At 41.8% G+C, this 17,979-nt stretch overlaps 1 protein-coding gene across 4 annotated transcripts in view; it reads right to left on the minus strand.

Annotated features, from left to right (window-relative positions):
* Positions 1–17,979, minus strand: part of SH3D19 (SH3 domain containing 19) — a 195,456-nt gene that overhangs the window by 42,809 nt on the left and 134,668 nt on the right. For all 4 annotated transcript variants that reach the window (XM_066386452.1, XM_066386472.1, XM_066386462.1 and 1 more), the window contains 2 exons: positions 6,495–6,602; positions 2,721–2,833 (listed from right to left, as the gene is read on the minus strand). In XM_066386452.1, the coding sequence (XP_066242549.1) occupies positions 2,721–2,833; positions 6,495–6,602 (221 nt within the window). The remainder of the gene's footprint in view (positions 1–2,720; positions 2,834–6,494; positions 6,603–17,979) is intronic.

Raw genomic sequence — 17,979 nt, forward strand, 5'->3', positions numbered from 1 at the left:
CACTGCAGAGCCCTTGGGACCACTCACTGCAGAGCCCTTGGGACTGCTCACTGCAGAGCCCTTGGGGACCGCTCACTGCAGAGCCCTTGGGGATGGGTCACTGCAGAGCCCTTGGGGACCGCTCACTGCAGAGCCCTTGGGGATGGGTCACTGCAGAGCCCTTGGGGACGGCTCACTGCAGAGCCCTTGGGACTGCTCACTGCAGAGCCCTTGGGACTGCTCACTGCAGAACCCTTGGGACCGCTCACTGCAGAGCCCTTGGGGATGGGTCACTGCAGAGCCCTTGGGGACCGCTCACTGCAGAGCCCTTGGGGATGGGTCACTGCAGAGCCCTTGGGGACGGCTCACTGCAGAGCCCTTGGGACTGCTCACTGCAGAGCCCTTGGGACCGCTCACTGCAGAGCCCTTGCCTTCGTATTTGCTCAAATTCGGGTGTATGCTCAGGTTCTTTAGAAGATGACGCCTCCCTCCTCTTCAGTATTCCACACATAACCGAGCCTCTCTGCATCTGCTTCTCGTGGTACTGTATTTGCCCAGCTTTGACATTCCTGCATGCTGGCTTTTGATGGGTTTGGATAGGAATTTTAGTTCCTAGAGAAGCTCGGTTTTCTGCTGTACTGTCCCCGTAGATGCCATCCTTTTTGTTCATCTGCTTTGGGATTCTTTCTTATATTCTAATTTCAAAATAATTCCCCTTTGTGTGTGTGTGTGTGTGTGCGTGTGTGTGTGTGTGCTTTATTTTCAAAAGACAGACATTTCCAAGACTACTCTTGTCTTTTGGAATTACTGAGCAGCCTTTGCAGATGCTGCTTCTCTGCTTTCTTCAGGCACGGGGCTGTGTCTATGTCCTGATTCATTAGCTGGATTCTGTGCTAGACCTGTGGCCCCCTCCGGCACCAGCTGGTGCCCTCCTTCGGGAGGGCTTTGGGAATCTGGAGTTCCCATGGTGTGCGCCTTAAGTTCCCTGGTGGGCACCTTCAGTTCCCCTAGGGGGCAACAGGGCACCCAGACACGTCTGCTCCTGCTGATAAAATAGCTCCAGTGGTTCCTGATGTCTGCCCCCCCAACCCCGCACCGTCCCTCATTGTTTAAATGAAGAAAGTGAGATTTGGCAACTAAGGCCATTTGTCCTGAGATGGAAAGTTCCCCAGCACTCAAGGCAGGAGAAGCAGTAGAGGGTGTTTTCTTGTGGCTTATCAGAGGACACAGTGGCAAAGACCAAGCCTGTCCCACAGTCATTACATTGGAGGAATGGTTTTTCTAGAGATCCTTGCCCACACCTCAAGTCGTTGTGGCCTCTGTTCAAAATCCACTCAGTAACTGCAATTCTCAAATAAAAGGATTTTCTCCCAGATTTGATTTACTGGCTCTGGAAATCTATTTGTGTGACTTCGGCCAAATCATTTCAACTTATGGTCTGTCTCTCATCTTTTCTCCCCTCGGACCCAGTGTGTCTCTCATGGTATGTGTTTATTACAGCACAGAACGTTTTGACCCCCCACCCCCGCCTTTGTAAACAGCGCAGGACAGGATTTTCCTCATGTTGTTCCTGTGAGGTACACACAATTGTGAATGTAGCACTTCTCCAGATGGCTTAGTTTATTCTAATTTCCTCCTCTTGTTTTTCTAAAATGGAGGGGTTGCTTTGTGGACTGCTTAACACCAAATGCAGCAATAACTACTATGTTAATAGTGTTTGATGGTTTACAAAGCCCATCGTGACTTAATAAATGAGACATAGCCTACTCACCACCCTCGTACTCCCTTCCATAACCCTTGAGGGCAGGTGCAGCAACCTTCTCAGGTAATTCTCCTGCGTGAAAATTTGGGATTATTCTATTCAATAACAGTAGGGCAGGGGCCCTATAATCCTCTTTTGGGATTTTTTTTGGCCCAGTTTTAATAAAAATTTATTACCAAGCACTTTGAAAATGCAAGTGATCACTAAATTTTAATTCAGCCTACAGGAAAATCTCATTAACTTGATATTGGCTAATTCAGTTTAATGTCTTCTTCAAAGAAATTTCTCTTCAACTAGGTGATTAGATGGTTTGCATGTAAAATAATGCACAATGTAAAACTAGTACGATATTTGAACTGAAAATTTGGTTCACAGACTTCCAGAATTGGTCTCTTTTGAAACAAACCTTAAAGATAATCTATCATATAGGAATTTCAAAAGGTATGAGGAAATGGTATTAAGGTAAAAAAAAAAAGTATGTTTAAAACTCTTTGCCCACCATCTGTTAATAAGTACATGGTAAATAAAGCACTATTTTTTAATATAAAAATAATTTTCCCTAAGTTTCAGATTAACAAATTCTTATGGTAAATAAAATATCTTTAAATTATGTAACTAATTGGCATTTTAAATAAAAACCGATCATTAAATATATTTCCAACTGATTACAGGTTTTTAGAGATTCTTTATAACTGCTTCATTACTAGTGCCATTTAAAAGACATTGCTGTTATATTGGTATAGGACAAATTATTTTATGATAAAGTGCAATGAATTGGCCTGTTTTGTTCCATAGGAATTTTAAAAATATAAAACATCACATTAAATAAGACCATAGACTTATAAAATGATTTGTAATAAAGGTTCTTCTTTTTTTTTTTTACCTGACTGATAGTAAAATACTTTGGGCATTAGCTGAGTATTTAAAATTAGTGCATTGCTTGGTCTTCAATTTAACACACTCTGTAATGACCACTTACCAAGTTTCTAGTTTTGTCAACATTACTGAGTTTTCCAGATACCGTACTGCAAGTGTTTCCAATAGGCTTTTCAGTTGGGAGAGGAGGTGGGCTTTGTGGATCCTCATGTAAACCTGGAAAAATAGCAGTAATTCATCAATAATTTCTGGTATTTGGGGATTCCAAAGGATGAAATGGTTACAGCTTGGTTCCTTAGGAAAATGGCTACCATAAAAGATCCACACAAAGAACAACTAGATAAGCAACTGAGAAAGAACTCCGAGCACACTTCAGAAAATGGATGCGGTAGTAGATACCAGTTTTAAAATATATTTTTTTGTATTTTTCTGAAGTTGGAAACGGGTAGGCAGACAGACTCCTGCATGCGCCCAACCGGGATCCACCCGGCACGCCCACCAGGGGGCGATGCTCTGCCTATCTGGGGCGTCGCTCTGTTGCAACCAGAGCCATTCTAGGGTCTGAGGCAGAGGCCACAGAGCCATCCTCAGTGCCCGGGCCAACTTTGCTCCAGGAGGGGAAGAGAGAGACAGAGAGGAAGGAGAGGGGGAGGGGTGGAGAAGCAGATGGGCGCTTCTCCTGTGTGCCCTGGCTGGGAATCAAACCCAGGACTCCTGCATGCCAGGCCGATGCTCTACCACTGAGCCAACCGGCCAGGGCCCAGTTTTAAAATATTTTATAGTGAGTAAAAACCTACTAAATAATTACAACAGCATCCAACATTTCTGAGAACCTCCTATGTGCCAGGCATTAAAGTAAGGCACTTTATTCACATTTTTCCAACCAACATCTGTCTGTGAGCTAGATCTGTGCAGCCCAAGTACTGTGTTTCCCCCAAAATAAGACAGTGTCTTAATTAATTTTTGCTCCTAAAGACGTACTAGGTCTTATTTTCAGGGGATGTCTTATTTTTCCATGAACAAGAATTCACATTTATTGTTGAAAAAAATCAACATTTATTAATATACTGTAGTCATGTCATCACAAACATCAGCATAACCAGCCAAACTCTGAATTCCATCAAGAATTTCTTGTGACTCTATTTCCATGTACAACAATCTACCCTGTTTCCCCGAAAATAAGACAGTGTCTTATATTAATTTTTGCTTTTAAAGATGCAGTAGGTCTTATTTTCAGGGGAACCCTTATATTTCTAAGATTGAAAAAAATTGCACTAGGTCTTATTTTTGGGGAAACAGGGTAGTTAGTAGTCATATGTGGTGCTTTAAACTTAAATCTTAAATAAATAAAACCAAAACTTCAGTTCCTCAGTTGCACTAGCCCCATTTTTTTTTCTTTCTTTTTTTTTTTAGATTTTATTTATTGATTTTTAGGGAGAGAGGGAGAAAGAGAGATAGGGAGAGAGAAAAAGAGTGGGGGAGAAGAGGAGGGGCAGGAAGCATCAACTCATAGTAGTTACTTCCTGAATGTGCCTTGACTGGGCAAGCCTAGGGGTTTGAACCGGTGACCTCAGCATTCCAGGTTGATGTTTTATCCACTGCACCACCGCACGTCAGCACTAGCCACATTTCAAGTGCTCAACAGCCACATGTGGCTAATGGCTACCATATTGTACATCGCAGACATAGAATATTTCCATCTTTGAAGAAAGTCTTATTGGATAGCATCACACTAGATAATATCCTACCAATTTTACAGATGAAGAAACTGAAACTGAGAAGAAAATATACGAGCCATCCAAGGCCTTAATGCTAGTCATTGTTAGAACCAGGGTTCTGAACTCAAAAGGCGATGCTCATTGTAATCAGCATGCTGCTTCTTAATAGGTGGTGCATCCAACTCTCTCTCCCTCCTCCAAATAGTTAATGTATTTTATAATTCATTAGCTCCAGATTAATGGGCTTAATTGCTTCCTCAATTTAACAAACAATATCTTTACATCCGATCTACACCCTTAACTCAGTGATTATGTACCCTCAACTTATTTTGAAAGAAAGAAAACCAAGATCATCAGATTTAATAAATGACAGCTAATTAAAATCTGTGTGCAAAACAGTTGGAGAGGCTGACTGTAACATACTAAAGGAGACTAAAGTCATCTTTTACACATCATCTTAGGCATTTGAAGGGGATGGGAATTTTCCCATTCTTTCAAAAGAACACTCTCTGCCTCCACTTCACATAAAAAACCTGCAGGAAGAGGATGATCTGCCAGTTTCCAATTTTGTGCATAGACAGGAACACACTCTCAAAAGGAGGAAAACACCCAGGCCAACTACTAGAAAAACAATGACGAGAGGTAGCAAGTCTTAGAGAGAGGCAGTGCTGCTCGGAGCAAAGACACAGGAACGCTCCAACTCAGTCCCCATCTGGAAGCCAGCTCTGTGCTGCAGGGTCCTTCTTCTTAAGGAAGTAATGAATCACTAAGGATATAATATTGTTGTGACAAACAATTAAGGGTACAAAGTAGTACCAATCTGAAAGTAGAGAGGAGATGGCTGACTGGCAGGAAGGGACATGGGAATTATCTGGGTGGGTGGGTGGGGCAGATAGACATTTCCAGTTTCAAATACTGTGGTCAGCAGAGGTCTCAATGAGAAAAGTGGCATCTGAGCAAAGGCCTGAAGGAAAGGTGGAAGAGGGCGCCATGCAGGTGTCTGGGAAAAGGACATCCTAGTCAGAAGGAACAGGTCCCCGGGGAAAGAGCCAACAGGTTCAAAGAAGGGCCAGGAGTACTGCACCACAAAGCTGGTTCCGTTCCTCACTTGTCCATTCCACGTTCTTCAGAAACTAAAAGTCCTACTTTCCACGCCCCTCTGCAGCATATATATGTGGCTTGATCATTATAAAAATAAAATTCTGGGGAACTGGTTTTTGGATATAAACAGAAATAACGCTCTGGAAGCTGGCACGTCAGTTCTCTCACATATCCCAGTTGAATTCAAATTCAACTTTCTAATACTTCCCGGAGCTGTGTCAGGATATAAATAAAGCTGCTTCCTCAATATGCCTGTTTCAGGATTTCAGGACTATCAGTCCAATTTATAAGTATGCAGAAAAGAGTAGACATAGTTTTGTTCAGGTTATGGGGATTGGAATAATACACTTCCTATATATACTAGAATAATATACTCTATATCATTTTTATACCTACTGCCCACTTTTGTATCTCTGTTAGTAGTAAAATTTTCTAACCGCCCACCGGTTCCACAGTAATGGTGATTTATAAAGTAGGGAAGTAACTTTACTTTATAAAATTTATAAAGCAGAGTTACAGCAAGTTAAAGCATATAATAATAATTACTTACCAAGTACTTTATGTCAGATTTTCACTGTTTGGCAGAATAAATCTTTATAAAACAACTTACTATAGTTAAATCTATCTTTTTATTTATACTTTGGTTGCTCTGCTACCGCCCACCATGAAAGCTGGAATGCCCACTAGTGGGCAGTAGGGACCAGGTTGACTACCACTGCTCTATGATAGACATATATAACTTTATTTGCTATCAGTTTCAATTCCTTTCCTACCATATCTTTACCAGAGGCACTAAGATAGGACATTATAATTATTCTGAGTTTCAGTCTCCCTCTATTTTCTCTCCCTAAAGACAATGTTAAAGAGAAAAAATCCAAATTTACTGTATTAATTATCTAAAGAATTGTAAAATAAACAACTTGTTTTTAACTGTCCTTGACTACAGATAATAATAAATGGCCAATAACACATAATTTCAAAAACAGACATTAATAAAATAGTACGTATTTCTCCCAGGCTCTTGGAGAAGCAAATAAAGAAGGCAGAGAAGTGCTTACATTTTCCTGGTTTGGCTGGAATTCGAATCACAGTGGGCTTCCTGGTGGGTGCAGGCTGAACTGCTCGTTCTTTTGTTGGCTCTGTTTTTGTGGGGAGCTGAAACGGATCTAATGAAAAACACAGTTTATTTTGCATGTTTTAGTTAACATGGGCTCAAACAAAAAGCCTCATTCATAATTAAAGAGTCATATTTTTCATGCCCCAGGGAAAACTATTCAAGGATAAACAAAATCTCATTTTACAGAGAAAAAAACAAAGTCGGAGCTCATGAAAGGAAATAACTTCATGCTCTGTAAATAATTCATATGGCTTTCCTTCCCCTCTGATGAGAGAGGTCCAGGACAATCCTGAATTATGTAGAAGCTATCTTTGCTAAGAGTGCAATCATCTCATAAGTGTCTGCCTAAAAGTAAGGGACAATTGAACTGAGGAGTCCATTTTCCCCCTACGGTGAAGCCTCCTGGCTCCCCCAGGAAGGAAGGCCCCCTCCCATGCCTGGGTAAAGCCACGCAGCTCACCAAGGCTGCCAGCCTTGCCAGCATCGTGCCTAGCACATGAGTGCTCAGCAGTCTGGGATTCAATACTTTGTAAAACTACACTTTTGTGACACGAAATGAAAAACATCCTGGAAATGAAATAAGACATCTCCTTTCAAATATTTAATTTTGGGGCAAGGATACATGATTTGGCATTTCTCCATCTTAACTGAGTCCTTTAAGATAGACAGTAGAGCCTGACCAGGTGGTGGCGCAGTGGATAGAGCATCGGACTGGGATGCGGAAGGACCCAGGTTCAAGACCCCGAGGTCACCAGCTTGAGTGCGGGCTCATCTGGCTTGAGCAAAGAGCTCACCAGCTTGGACCCAAGGTCGCTGGCTCCAGCAGGGGGTTACTCGGTCTGCTGAAGGCCCACGGTCAAGGCACATGTGAGAAAGCAATCAATGAACAACTAAGAGGTCGCAACACGCAACGAGAAACTGATGATTGATGCTTCTCATCTCTCTCCGTTCCTGTCTGTCTGTCCCTGTCTATCTCTGCCTCTGTAAAAAAAAAAAAAAAAAAAAAAAAGATTTCCAAGATAGACAGTAGATGCTTAAAAAAAGTACTTTAAAAAAGTATAACCACCAAATTTTTTTACTGAAAGGAATAGTCTTTTTTCCTTTAATGTCAATGTTTTTTTCAGTAGTTTGGAAAAATGACCATACAAACATTTTAAAGGTAAGAAATCTAAAAATAAATAGATTAGCAAAAATAAAATAAAAGCTGTATAATGGAGACTCTGTATCAATACTTTTCAACTGCCTGTTTGTGGACCAATCCGCCAGAAATTTCATGCCGGTCTGTGAAAGAGTTAACCACCCTGATGTTGTATGAAGATTACAGAATCATTGATCTTAGTTGAATTTGCTTATGCTCAGGGTGATTTCTGCCTTAGCGGTCCCTGAAATAATTCTCCTATCTTCACTGGTCCCCAAGTGTAAAAAGGTTGAAACCCACTGTTCTATAAAGCACACAGAATCTCATGAAGCCACCTCTGCCTTTATTCAACAAGAAGCAGAGTGAGTATCTGCTGTAATTCTGCACCTGTTCTATAGATCTTGCCTTAGGGAGACACTCCCTATAAAACAAGGCACTCCATAGCTCCTGTGATAAATAACATTCATGTTCTGCCTGTTATAAGCTGCAGTTCCATAAGCACCTTTTGCTGACCAGCTCTTTGCAGGATACATGAGGAGCTGAACTAAGGATAAAAAGGCCTTTCAACTCCCTATACTTCTCTTCCACCCAGCTCTCAGACAACCCTGCCATCATACACCTTCCAAAGGTGTCAATCACTAGCCACTTGCTCACATATGTATGTCTACCGTGTGCCAGTAACAGAGCTGGGTGGAGAGATATGACAGTAAAGTACAATCCTATTTTAAGTGTATTATCTATCACCTAAGAAGGCATACTAGATAAAATTATTATTGTATATAAAATTATTACTAGGTTACTGAGAAACAAAGCTAATGACTCCTTTGTGGAACCTTATCAGTTCACAAATGAGGCAAGTCTTGTCTAAGTTCAAAAAACCAACTCAATAGAGCGTCGGCCTGGCGTGTGGAAGTCCCAGGTTCGATTCCCGGCCAGGGCACACAGGAGAAGTGCCCATCTGCTTCTCCACCCCTCCTCCTCTCCTTCCTCTCTGTCTCTCTCTTCCCCTCCTGCAGCCAAGGCTCCATTGGAGCAAAGTTGGTCCGGGCACTGGGGATGGCTCCATGGCCTCTGCCTCAGGCGCTAGAGTGGCTCTGGTCGCAACAGAGTGACGCCCCGGATGGGCAGAGCATCGCCCCCTGGTGGGCATGCCGGGTGGGTCCCGGTTGGGTGCATGTGGGAGTCTGACTGCCTCCCCGTTTCAGCTTCAGAAAAATACAAACCAAAAACAAAAACAAAAACCAACTCAAGATTATCAAAACAACATCAAACTTTAAAAAAAAGGTCTTTTAACAATATAATTTTCTTTCACTGAACCTATGTTCCCAAAAAACAAATAAACAAAGCTCCTTCTTTTAGGTCTAGTAATATTCTTTAATCCTTACTTTGTTATAGCATTATTTTTTACTTCAAAAGTAATATTTATTGTAAAAATGGGAGATATAGCAAGAAACACATGACAGAAAACTTCCTGTAATCTCATCCCTCCAGTAGTAATTATTATCTAAAATGTGGTTTATCTTTCTATAAATTGTTTTTCTATAGTACATGTATTATTATGTAGGTATTTTGCAAAAACAAAAACGGGGCCATTTTATATATATTTCTTTGTAATTTGCTTTTCCACTTTTGTTAGGCAGCACTGGTTGGGTGCCTGCTACATCAAACACTCTTCTAGGTGTGGCAACACTTCAGTGAACAAAGAACTCTGCCCTCACAGCACTAACACTGCGGGCAAGCAGATGGGGAAAAAATATAATAGATAAAAAATGCATGTGGATATGACAAAGGGAGAGGTACTACTGGAAAAGGAAGGAGAGCAAGATGAGGCACTTCGGGTGCAGACAGAAGGGAAGCAGTATGCAGCATAGCGTGCAACAGGAGGACGAGGTTGGGGAAGGTGCCATGACAGTCTTCCCAACACTTGGACTTTACATATTCTAATAGCCCTTCCAACTTGAGTAATACACATCTGGTCTTTAGGAAACAGCAGCACCAATGGATAAAAAGGGGTAGGTATGCTTGTATTCATGCTCATTATTGCAAATATTACCCAAATCTGAGCTCCTCGAATAGTTCATTTCTTCTGAGTAACCCTAGCTAAAACAAAAGAATAAGACTCGTGTAATCTGGGCATACAGTTTATTCAACTACAGAAACACTGTGTCTATCTTCTGCGTGTATCTTTGCCTTCTGTTTTCTCTCTCCCCTGCCATTGCCTCTACTCTGCCTCTGTGGCCCTATGGGCACCCAGTGGCCTTCCAGGGGCCACATTCCTCCCCCAGCTGCTGCAAAGAGTTGGCTCTTCAGGAACTTGTCTGTCTTCTCTCCCTCTTGTCTTGGTTGTAATATCCCATTCTCTCAGGACTCTGTTTTCTGCTGGGAAAAGGACCAAAAAAAATCAAGAGAAGAATGAAGGTTGATAGTTGTTTATTGTGTTCTACCTTTCAAGTGGCATCTCTGCTCTAAAGGCTTCTTTTGGTACCTGTAATCTGCTGGTATTATATAATTTTTTTTATGATGATTTCTCAGGGGGTGGGTATGGAGAAAAAAGGAAGTCGTGAGCATAGAATGACTTCAGTTGTTTCCCAACTCACACCAAATTCAGGGCCAGTGTTCCACCTACACTCTGTCTCTCACATTCCAGGAGTGAGGGCATTGAACAAGGGGGGGCAGGGAAAGGAGAAAAGAGGCCAATCGGTGCCTTATGGGACTGGCACCGGGGGCATCAGATGTGCTTGCTTTTGGAGGACTGGCCTCAGGGAGTCCCTCCCCAAGTCCCACATACTATGCAGCAGGTCTTAGTGCTGTTAAAGGGTCTAGGCATTTTTTTTTTAACATGAAGGATTTAAATGGAAGTATCTTAGCTACAACTTTAATACAAAGTATTCAAAGTGTCCTAGCTACCCACTCATTCTTTTTGGTCTTAATTTTTAATATCATTATCTGTTCTTTAACAATTAGCACTGAAATCATCGGTGATTATTCTACTATATGTGTTTCTGGAAAAAAAAATTCTCTCTCAATACAGTGGAGCAAAGAAGTCTTTGTGTTCCAGCACCGTGGGCTGATGGGCAGGAGGGGGTCTGTTTAATGACCTATCCCAGCTGTGCTCACTAAGGTGGTGAGCTGGGCCATCTGCCTGTCTGCATGCTGTCCTGGGCTGTAATCCAGACAACTATACAGATTAGTTGAAAGGACAAACAGCGTCACTTCAATGAGAAGGTGGAAGAGGCCTGTTTTTCATCTTAATGATGGTATGCAAGTCTCTCTCTAAGCTAACCAGTTATGAAGTTTATTTTGTTATTTCTTTTCATGAGGGGGTAATTTTTCCAACAGAAATGTGAGTGGACAAGAAATGAACAAGGATAGCACTTGATGTGTGAGAATTCCAGGAAGCAATAGGTGGGAAACTGGATCATTGGTACTATTAAAATATTTACAGATCAAAACCTGGAGGTATCATGCTATTAGATATTGAACTATACAGCAAGACTAATCAAAATAACATGGTACTGGCATAAAAAAAAAGACACAAAGATTGATGGAACAGAATAGAGAGCTTTGAAATAAGCCCACACCCATATGGTAAATTAATCTATTTCTTAAGTGGCAAGAACATACAATGGAGTAAAGACAGTCTCTTCAATAAATGGTACTGAGAAAACTGAACAAATACATGCAAAAAAAGTGAACCTAGATCACTTTCTTATACCATATACAAAAATAACTCACAAAATGCATTGAAAACTTAAACATAAGACTTAAAACCATAAAACCCCTAGAAGAAAATATAGGCAATAAACTCTAACATCTCGTAGTAATATTTTTTTGGATATGTCTCTTATGGCAAAGGAAACAAAAGAAAAAAAAATAAACGGGACTACATCAAACTAAAAAGTCTTTGCAGAGAGGCCCTGGCCGGTTGGCTCAGTGGTAGAGCGTTGGCCTGGCGTGAAGAAGTCCCGGGTTTGATTCCCGGCCAGGGCACACAGGAGAAGCGCCCATCTGCTTCTTCACCCCTCCCCTCTCCTTCCTCTCTGTCTCTCTCTTCCCCTCCCGCAGCCAAGGCTCCATTGGAGCAAGGATGGCCCGGGCGCTGGGGATGGCTCCTTGGCCTCTGCCCCAGGCGCTAGAGTGGCTCTGGTCGTGACATAGCAATGCCCCGGATGGGCAGAGCATCACCCTCTGGTGGGCGTGCCGGGTGGATCCCGGTCAGGCGCATGAGGGATTCTGTCTGACTGTCTCTCCCCGTTTCCAGCTTCAGAAAAATGGAAAAAAAAAAAAAAAAGTCTTTGCAGAGAAAAGGAAATCATCAACACAACAAAAAAACAACATACTAAAATGGAGAATATATTCACCAATGATACATCTGATATGGGGTTAATATCCAAAATTCATAAAGAACTCATACAGCTTGACAACAAAATATGAACTATCTGATTAAAAAATAGGCAGAGGGCATACAGATAGCCAATAGACATATGAAAGGATGGTCAAGCAGCCCTGGCCAGTTGGCTCAGTGGTATAGCATCAGCCTGGCATGCAGAAATCCTGGGTTTGATTCCTGGTCAAGGCACACAGAAGAAGCTACCATCTGCTTCTCCAACCCTCTGCCTTCTCTCTCTCTCTCGCTCCCTTGGTAAAATCAATAAAAAAAAAGGATGGTTAACATCACTAATCATAAGAGAAATGCAAATTAAAACCATAATGAGCCCTGGCCATTGGCTCAGGGTAGAGTAGAGTGTTGGCCCAGCGTGTGGAGGTTTCGGGTTCAATTTCCGGCCAGGGCACACAGGACAAGCACCCATCTGCTTTTCCACCCCTCCCTCTCTCCTTTCTCTCTATCTCTCTCTTTCCCTCCCGCAGCCAAAGCTCCACTGGAGCAAAAGTTGGGCCAAGCGCTGAGGATGGCTCCATGACCTCTGCCTCAGGCTCTGGTTGCAACAGAGCAACACCTCAGATGGGCAGAGCATCGCCCCCTGGTGGGCATGCCGGGTGGATCCCAGTCAGGTGCATGTGGGAGTCTGTCTCTCTGCCTCCCCACTTCTCACTTCAGAAAAATACCAAAAAAACTCCCCCAAAAACCACACAAAAAATTAACAAAAACAACAACCCAATAAACCATAATGGGATATCACCTCATACCTGTCAGAATGACTATCATCAATGAATCAACAAACAAGCATTGTTGAGGATGTGGAGAAAAGAATCCTTGCATACTGTTGGTGCGAATGCAGACTGATGTATCCACTGTGGAAAGCAGTATGGAGTTACCTCAAAAAATTAAAAGTGGAACTGCCTTATGACCCAGCAATTCCACTTCTGGAAAAACATCTGAAGAAACTCAAAACTTTAATATGAAAAAATATATGTATGTACCCCTATGTTCACTGCAGCATTATTTATTTTATAATAGCCAAGATTTGGAAGCAACCTAAGTGTCCATTGATAGACAAATGGATAAAGAAGAAGTGATACATATATACAATGGAAAAAAGAATGATGTAAAAAAATATAAAACCTTACTATTTGTGACAACATGAATGAATCTAGAGGTACTGTGTTAAGTGAAATAGGTTGTACAGAGAAAGACAAATATCATATGGGCATAAGATTTTCTATACAGTAACTAGAAAAACAGAAACTCTCTTATTGATACTACTCCTCAGTGAGTCTATTTAATAGGAAATAATGCAAACATGTATTTTTAAATTTCTCTAATTTAGATAGATTTAGTATATAATAATTAGCTTTTATTTATAATCTTGAATATAACTTTAGAGAAATCATATGATTCTTAAATTTTCTACTTATCATAAGGCCGAATATCAGTGCCGAGAGGCAGCTCTCTTTTTGTGGCAAAAAATGACAAAAGTTAACTCTCCCATTTTCTTTCATCTTAATTCTGCTTATGTTCAGCTATTTGAAAACCAGGTTCTCACATCCTCTCCTGTCTATCCGGTTCCTCATAAATGAGAACCTTTCTTACCAACTTTTTATACATTCTTCCAAAAGACACTGTATATTTGTGTGTGTGTGTGTGTGTGTGTGTGTGTGTGTGTGTGTTTTAACACCAACAGCTGCTAAAATACCATGAATACTAAAAAAAAAAATAATAATAATAAAAAAAATACCATGAATACTATTTTACCTTGCCCTTTTCACCCAGTAGTATCTCGGTGGTTAGTCCATGGCATGAGAGAATAAGTGATCTGCCTCCTTCTTAATCACTACCCAATACTCCATTACATGGATATAACACAATTTATTTAAACAGTCCCCTGAAAGTTATTTCTAACATGTTGTGGGAGAAGTCCTTAATCTGGAGCCCAAGAATAGGCCCTTAAGGTTCTGTAAACCATACCTCCAACTCTGCACAGAGGAGCTAAAGGGCTCTTTTCCAGGGAGAGAAAAGATTCACAAGCTGATCAGATTCTCTGAGTTCTGTGACCTCGAAAGAGTTAAGGACTTCAGTGCCGTGAGTCTCTCCATCACAGACTGTTTGCTCTTGCTTCCATATAAAAAACACAAAGCATCTCCAAAGAGATCTTCCATCTAAATCTCAGGAAAATCACTGGCATTTTCCTCTATAATATTTGCAGTATTTATTCTGGCCTTCTAGGCCTTCACACACATAAGCAATTATTCTCCACCTGCCGCCACACTAGCAGGCCCCTTTACACCTATACCCGCATGCTCTTCATTACCAGGGGTAGAAAAACATTGATGATAATGTAGTTTTCTGCCCATTACCAGTCTCTAATAATATGCTTGTCATCAAAATTAGTTTCACCATCCTTGGCTTGCTTTTCTATCATTTCTTTCCCTTGAGTTCTGTTAATAGTAGAAATTGGCTGCTAACACTATTATTCTGGTCTGTGTAATGGGGCTGACAGCAGAATGCTGCTTTTTTTTTTTTGACAACTGGATATGATTTGTAAAGGTGTGAAGAGGAATTGCTAATACTTCTCAGCTCCATTACATTAACCTGGAAGGCATTCTACCCCTGAAATGAATCTAGTATTAAATTGCCTGTTTTATGAGTTTTCCTTTAATAAATTTTCTAATCTTTACAATGTTTTCATAGCTTCAGTATTTTCTGATCTCTATTTCCTGAGATTAATATGGCAACTTCATTTTATGAAAGCTATTTTATGAGATTTTCTTTATTTTTCAGGAAAGAGAAAGAGAAGGAAAGACAAATTTATTTGTGAGTTTCTCTCCTTTCCTCTCCAGTTTCTGGCTGATGCCAGGATGATTAAGCAAAGTTTCACAAAGAAACCATAATCCTTTATTTACAAAGACAATGCTATTGATATACCATCAAAAAGTCACAAAGCCCAAATTAATAAAGAAACAAAAACCCAGCCCTGGCTGGGTGACTCAGTGGATAGAGTGCCACTTTGGCGCACCGAGGTCGCGGGTTCAATCCCTGCTCAAGGCACATGTGGGAAGCAACTAATGAGTGTACAACTAAATGGAACAACTAAGTGGAACAATGAGTTGATGCCTCTCTCTCTCTCTCTTGCTCCCCTTCGTCTCTTTCTCAGATCAATGAAAAAATTTTAAAAAACAAAACAAAACCCTTCCCTACAGGTTGAGGAATTCAGAGATGATCCTGAAGGCCTCTGGAGGGCATTACGCAAAGAAGCAACAAGGTCCAATGTACACTCTACAAAAATTGCTTGGGTAGCTGTAATGTGGACAGTGATACAATTGAGAGAGGATGGATTCAAGTCAGGACGCCATGCAATAATCTGGGCAAAAAGGTCTACAATGGGGCAGTTGCAGGAGGGATGGGAATGAGAAAAGGATTCAAGAACCATTCAGAAGGCAAACCGGCAGGCGTTGGTAACTCATTGGATATGAAGAGCAAGAAGTTTCAATAGCTACCACTTAATGATCACTTAACATATTTCAGAACATGTCATAGGGCTTTCCGTCCTAATCACATGGAATCCTTGCAAGACTTTCCAAGAGGAGTATTATCATGTTTTACAGATGAGGAAACCAAGACACTGTGGGGTTAAGTAAATTGCCCAAGGTCGTATATCAATTAAGTGGTAGATGCAGGCCACTCTGACTCCACTGTGTGACAGTGGTCTTAAGGATGATCTAGAAAATTCTCTAGGGAAGGCTGGGCGCGTGACGGTATCACCAAGTGAGGTGCAGAATATAGGATGAGGAGCAGGCTGAGAAACAACATAAAGTGTTCGGTTCACTATGACTCCATAGTCAAGAGCAATGGTTAAAATCACATAGGGCAAGCAAGGTACACATATTGCTAAGACTCGCCTCAATAATTAAACGTTGTGCAATGAAGTGTTGGAAATCAAGAAACAGAAAATGCTGAGGATGAAACATGAGACTATACTTATGTTGAATATATACTGACCTTTCTTTTTTGAAGATGGCTGTAATTATCTGCTTAATGACACAGAATATAGTCTCAGCAATTTATTTTTTTTAATTAAGTGAGAGGTGGGGATGCAGAGACAGACTCCTGCATGTGCCCTGACCTGGATCCACCCGGCAGGCCCCTTACTGGGGTGATGCTCTGCCTATCTGGGGCTGCTGCTCTATTGCTTGGCAACCGAACTTTTTAGCACCTGAGGAGAGGCCATGGAGCCATCCTCGGTGCCTAGGGCCAACTTGCTCAAACCGTTTGAGCCATGGCTGCAAGGGGTGGGGGAGTGGGGGAGAGAGGGAGAGAGGGAGAGAGGGGGAGAGAGAGAGAGGGAGAGAGAGAGAGAGAGGGAGAGAGAGAGAGAGAGAGAGAAGGGAGAGGGATGGAGAAGCAGATGGGTGCTTCTCCTGTATGCTCTGATCGGGAATTGAACCCAGGACTTCCACATGCCGGGCCAACGCTCCGCTGCTGAGCCAACTGGCCAGGGCAGCAATTACTAACTAAGTACCATCCCCACAGAATCTAGGAGGCTCTACAAAAAGTAGTATTTCTTTGGCCTCTAGTTTCTACTTCTCAAACTGCTGGGTGCTGTTAAATTCACCCATTCCTGTCCTACCCTGAACGTTTTCACACAAATAAGGTTTAAATGAGAAAATGATATACCCAAGACTTGAAAAGTTCTTAATGTGCTGCTTGACTTAAGGCTTCATGAGAATGTTGGGTAGCAACATGATATAGGGAAAAATACACTAAACTTAGAATTAAAAGACCGAGTTTGAATTCTGCCTTGGAAAATTGTAGTTTTATGACACTGGGCAAGTTACTCACTGATCTTGCTCATCCTCATTTCCATCATTTAGAAACTGAGGCTAATGGTACCTTGCAGAGGATTATTGTTAAGTATTCAATTAAATAATGGATGTCAGGGTATATCTAGCAGAGGGCTTGGAACACTACGAAAAAGGGGCATGGTACAGCCAGCTACCGTGTTGTGTGCACGATAAATATTTAATAAATATATGTTTGTTATCATTTAAAATACATCTATGCTATGCAGAATCTGGTTTTGAATTACAGAGCTTACGTCATTGATGCATGTTAAACATTTTTAGGATGATAGCCAACCTTTTGAAAATACTTATATTAAGCTTATATGATCAAAAATTCTACCCAAATAAGTAAACAGCAGTAAAAGAAATCTTATTAATGACAAGTAGAGCAGCTTGGCTTGACAAGTCAAAGATAAGTTTCACCATCACATCCTCCAGCTGAATAGTGTGAGAAAAAAAAAATACATGCTCTCTGCCTCTTGGGAAATTTAATTGTCCTGATCTTGGCAGGAAACTTACAACTGTTGTATTTATTTACAAAACTTTGCATTCCCAAGGGAAGAGGTTATATAAATATTATGGAAAAAGAATTTGCAACATATGGCTGGGTCCTCACGCCCTGCGTTGCTCTTGCCAGGGTCCTCCACAGGGCTGGCCCCTCTCCAGGCACTCCCAGTGGGCTGGTTCCGTCTGAGGGGCCCTCCTGGGGCCACTGCATGACTTCCCATGATGAGAAGTTTCCCCTGCTTCCTTCTAACGCTCGAACCTCCACCTGCCCGAGCACAGGAGCCGGCCTCACAGCCGAGCACAGGAGCCGGCCTCACAGCCCAGCACAGGAGCCAGCCTCACCCAGTCTGCTCTTTTCTGGCTCAGATAAGACATCAACGTATGCGTCTCCCTCTTTCTCTGTCTCCATCTCCCTCATCCCATATTACCCCAGCCCTACTGCGTTCTATCTCCCACCCGGCCCCACCCGCCTTGCCCTCTCTGTGTTTCACCCCGTCTCCACACACACACATGCACGGCCACACTGACCCCAGTAACTTAC

This window comes from Saccopteryx leptura, chromosome 1 (genome assembly GCF_036850995.1).
Source record: "Saccopteryx leptura isolate mSacLep1 chromosome 1, mSacLep1_pri_phased_curated, whole genome shotgun sequence".
Taxonomy (NCBI): Eukaryota; Metazoa; Chordata; class Mammalia; order Chiroptera; family Emballonuridae; genus Saccopteryx; species Saccopteryx leptura.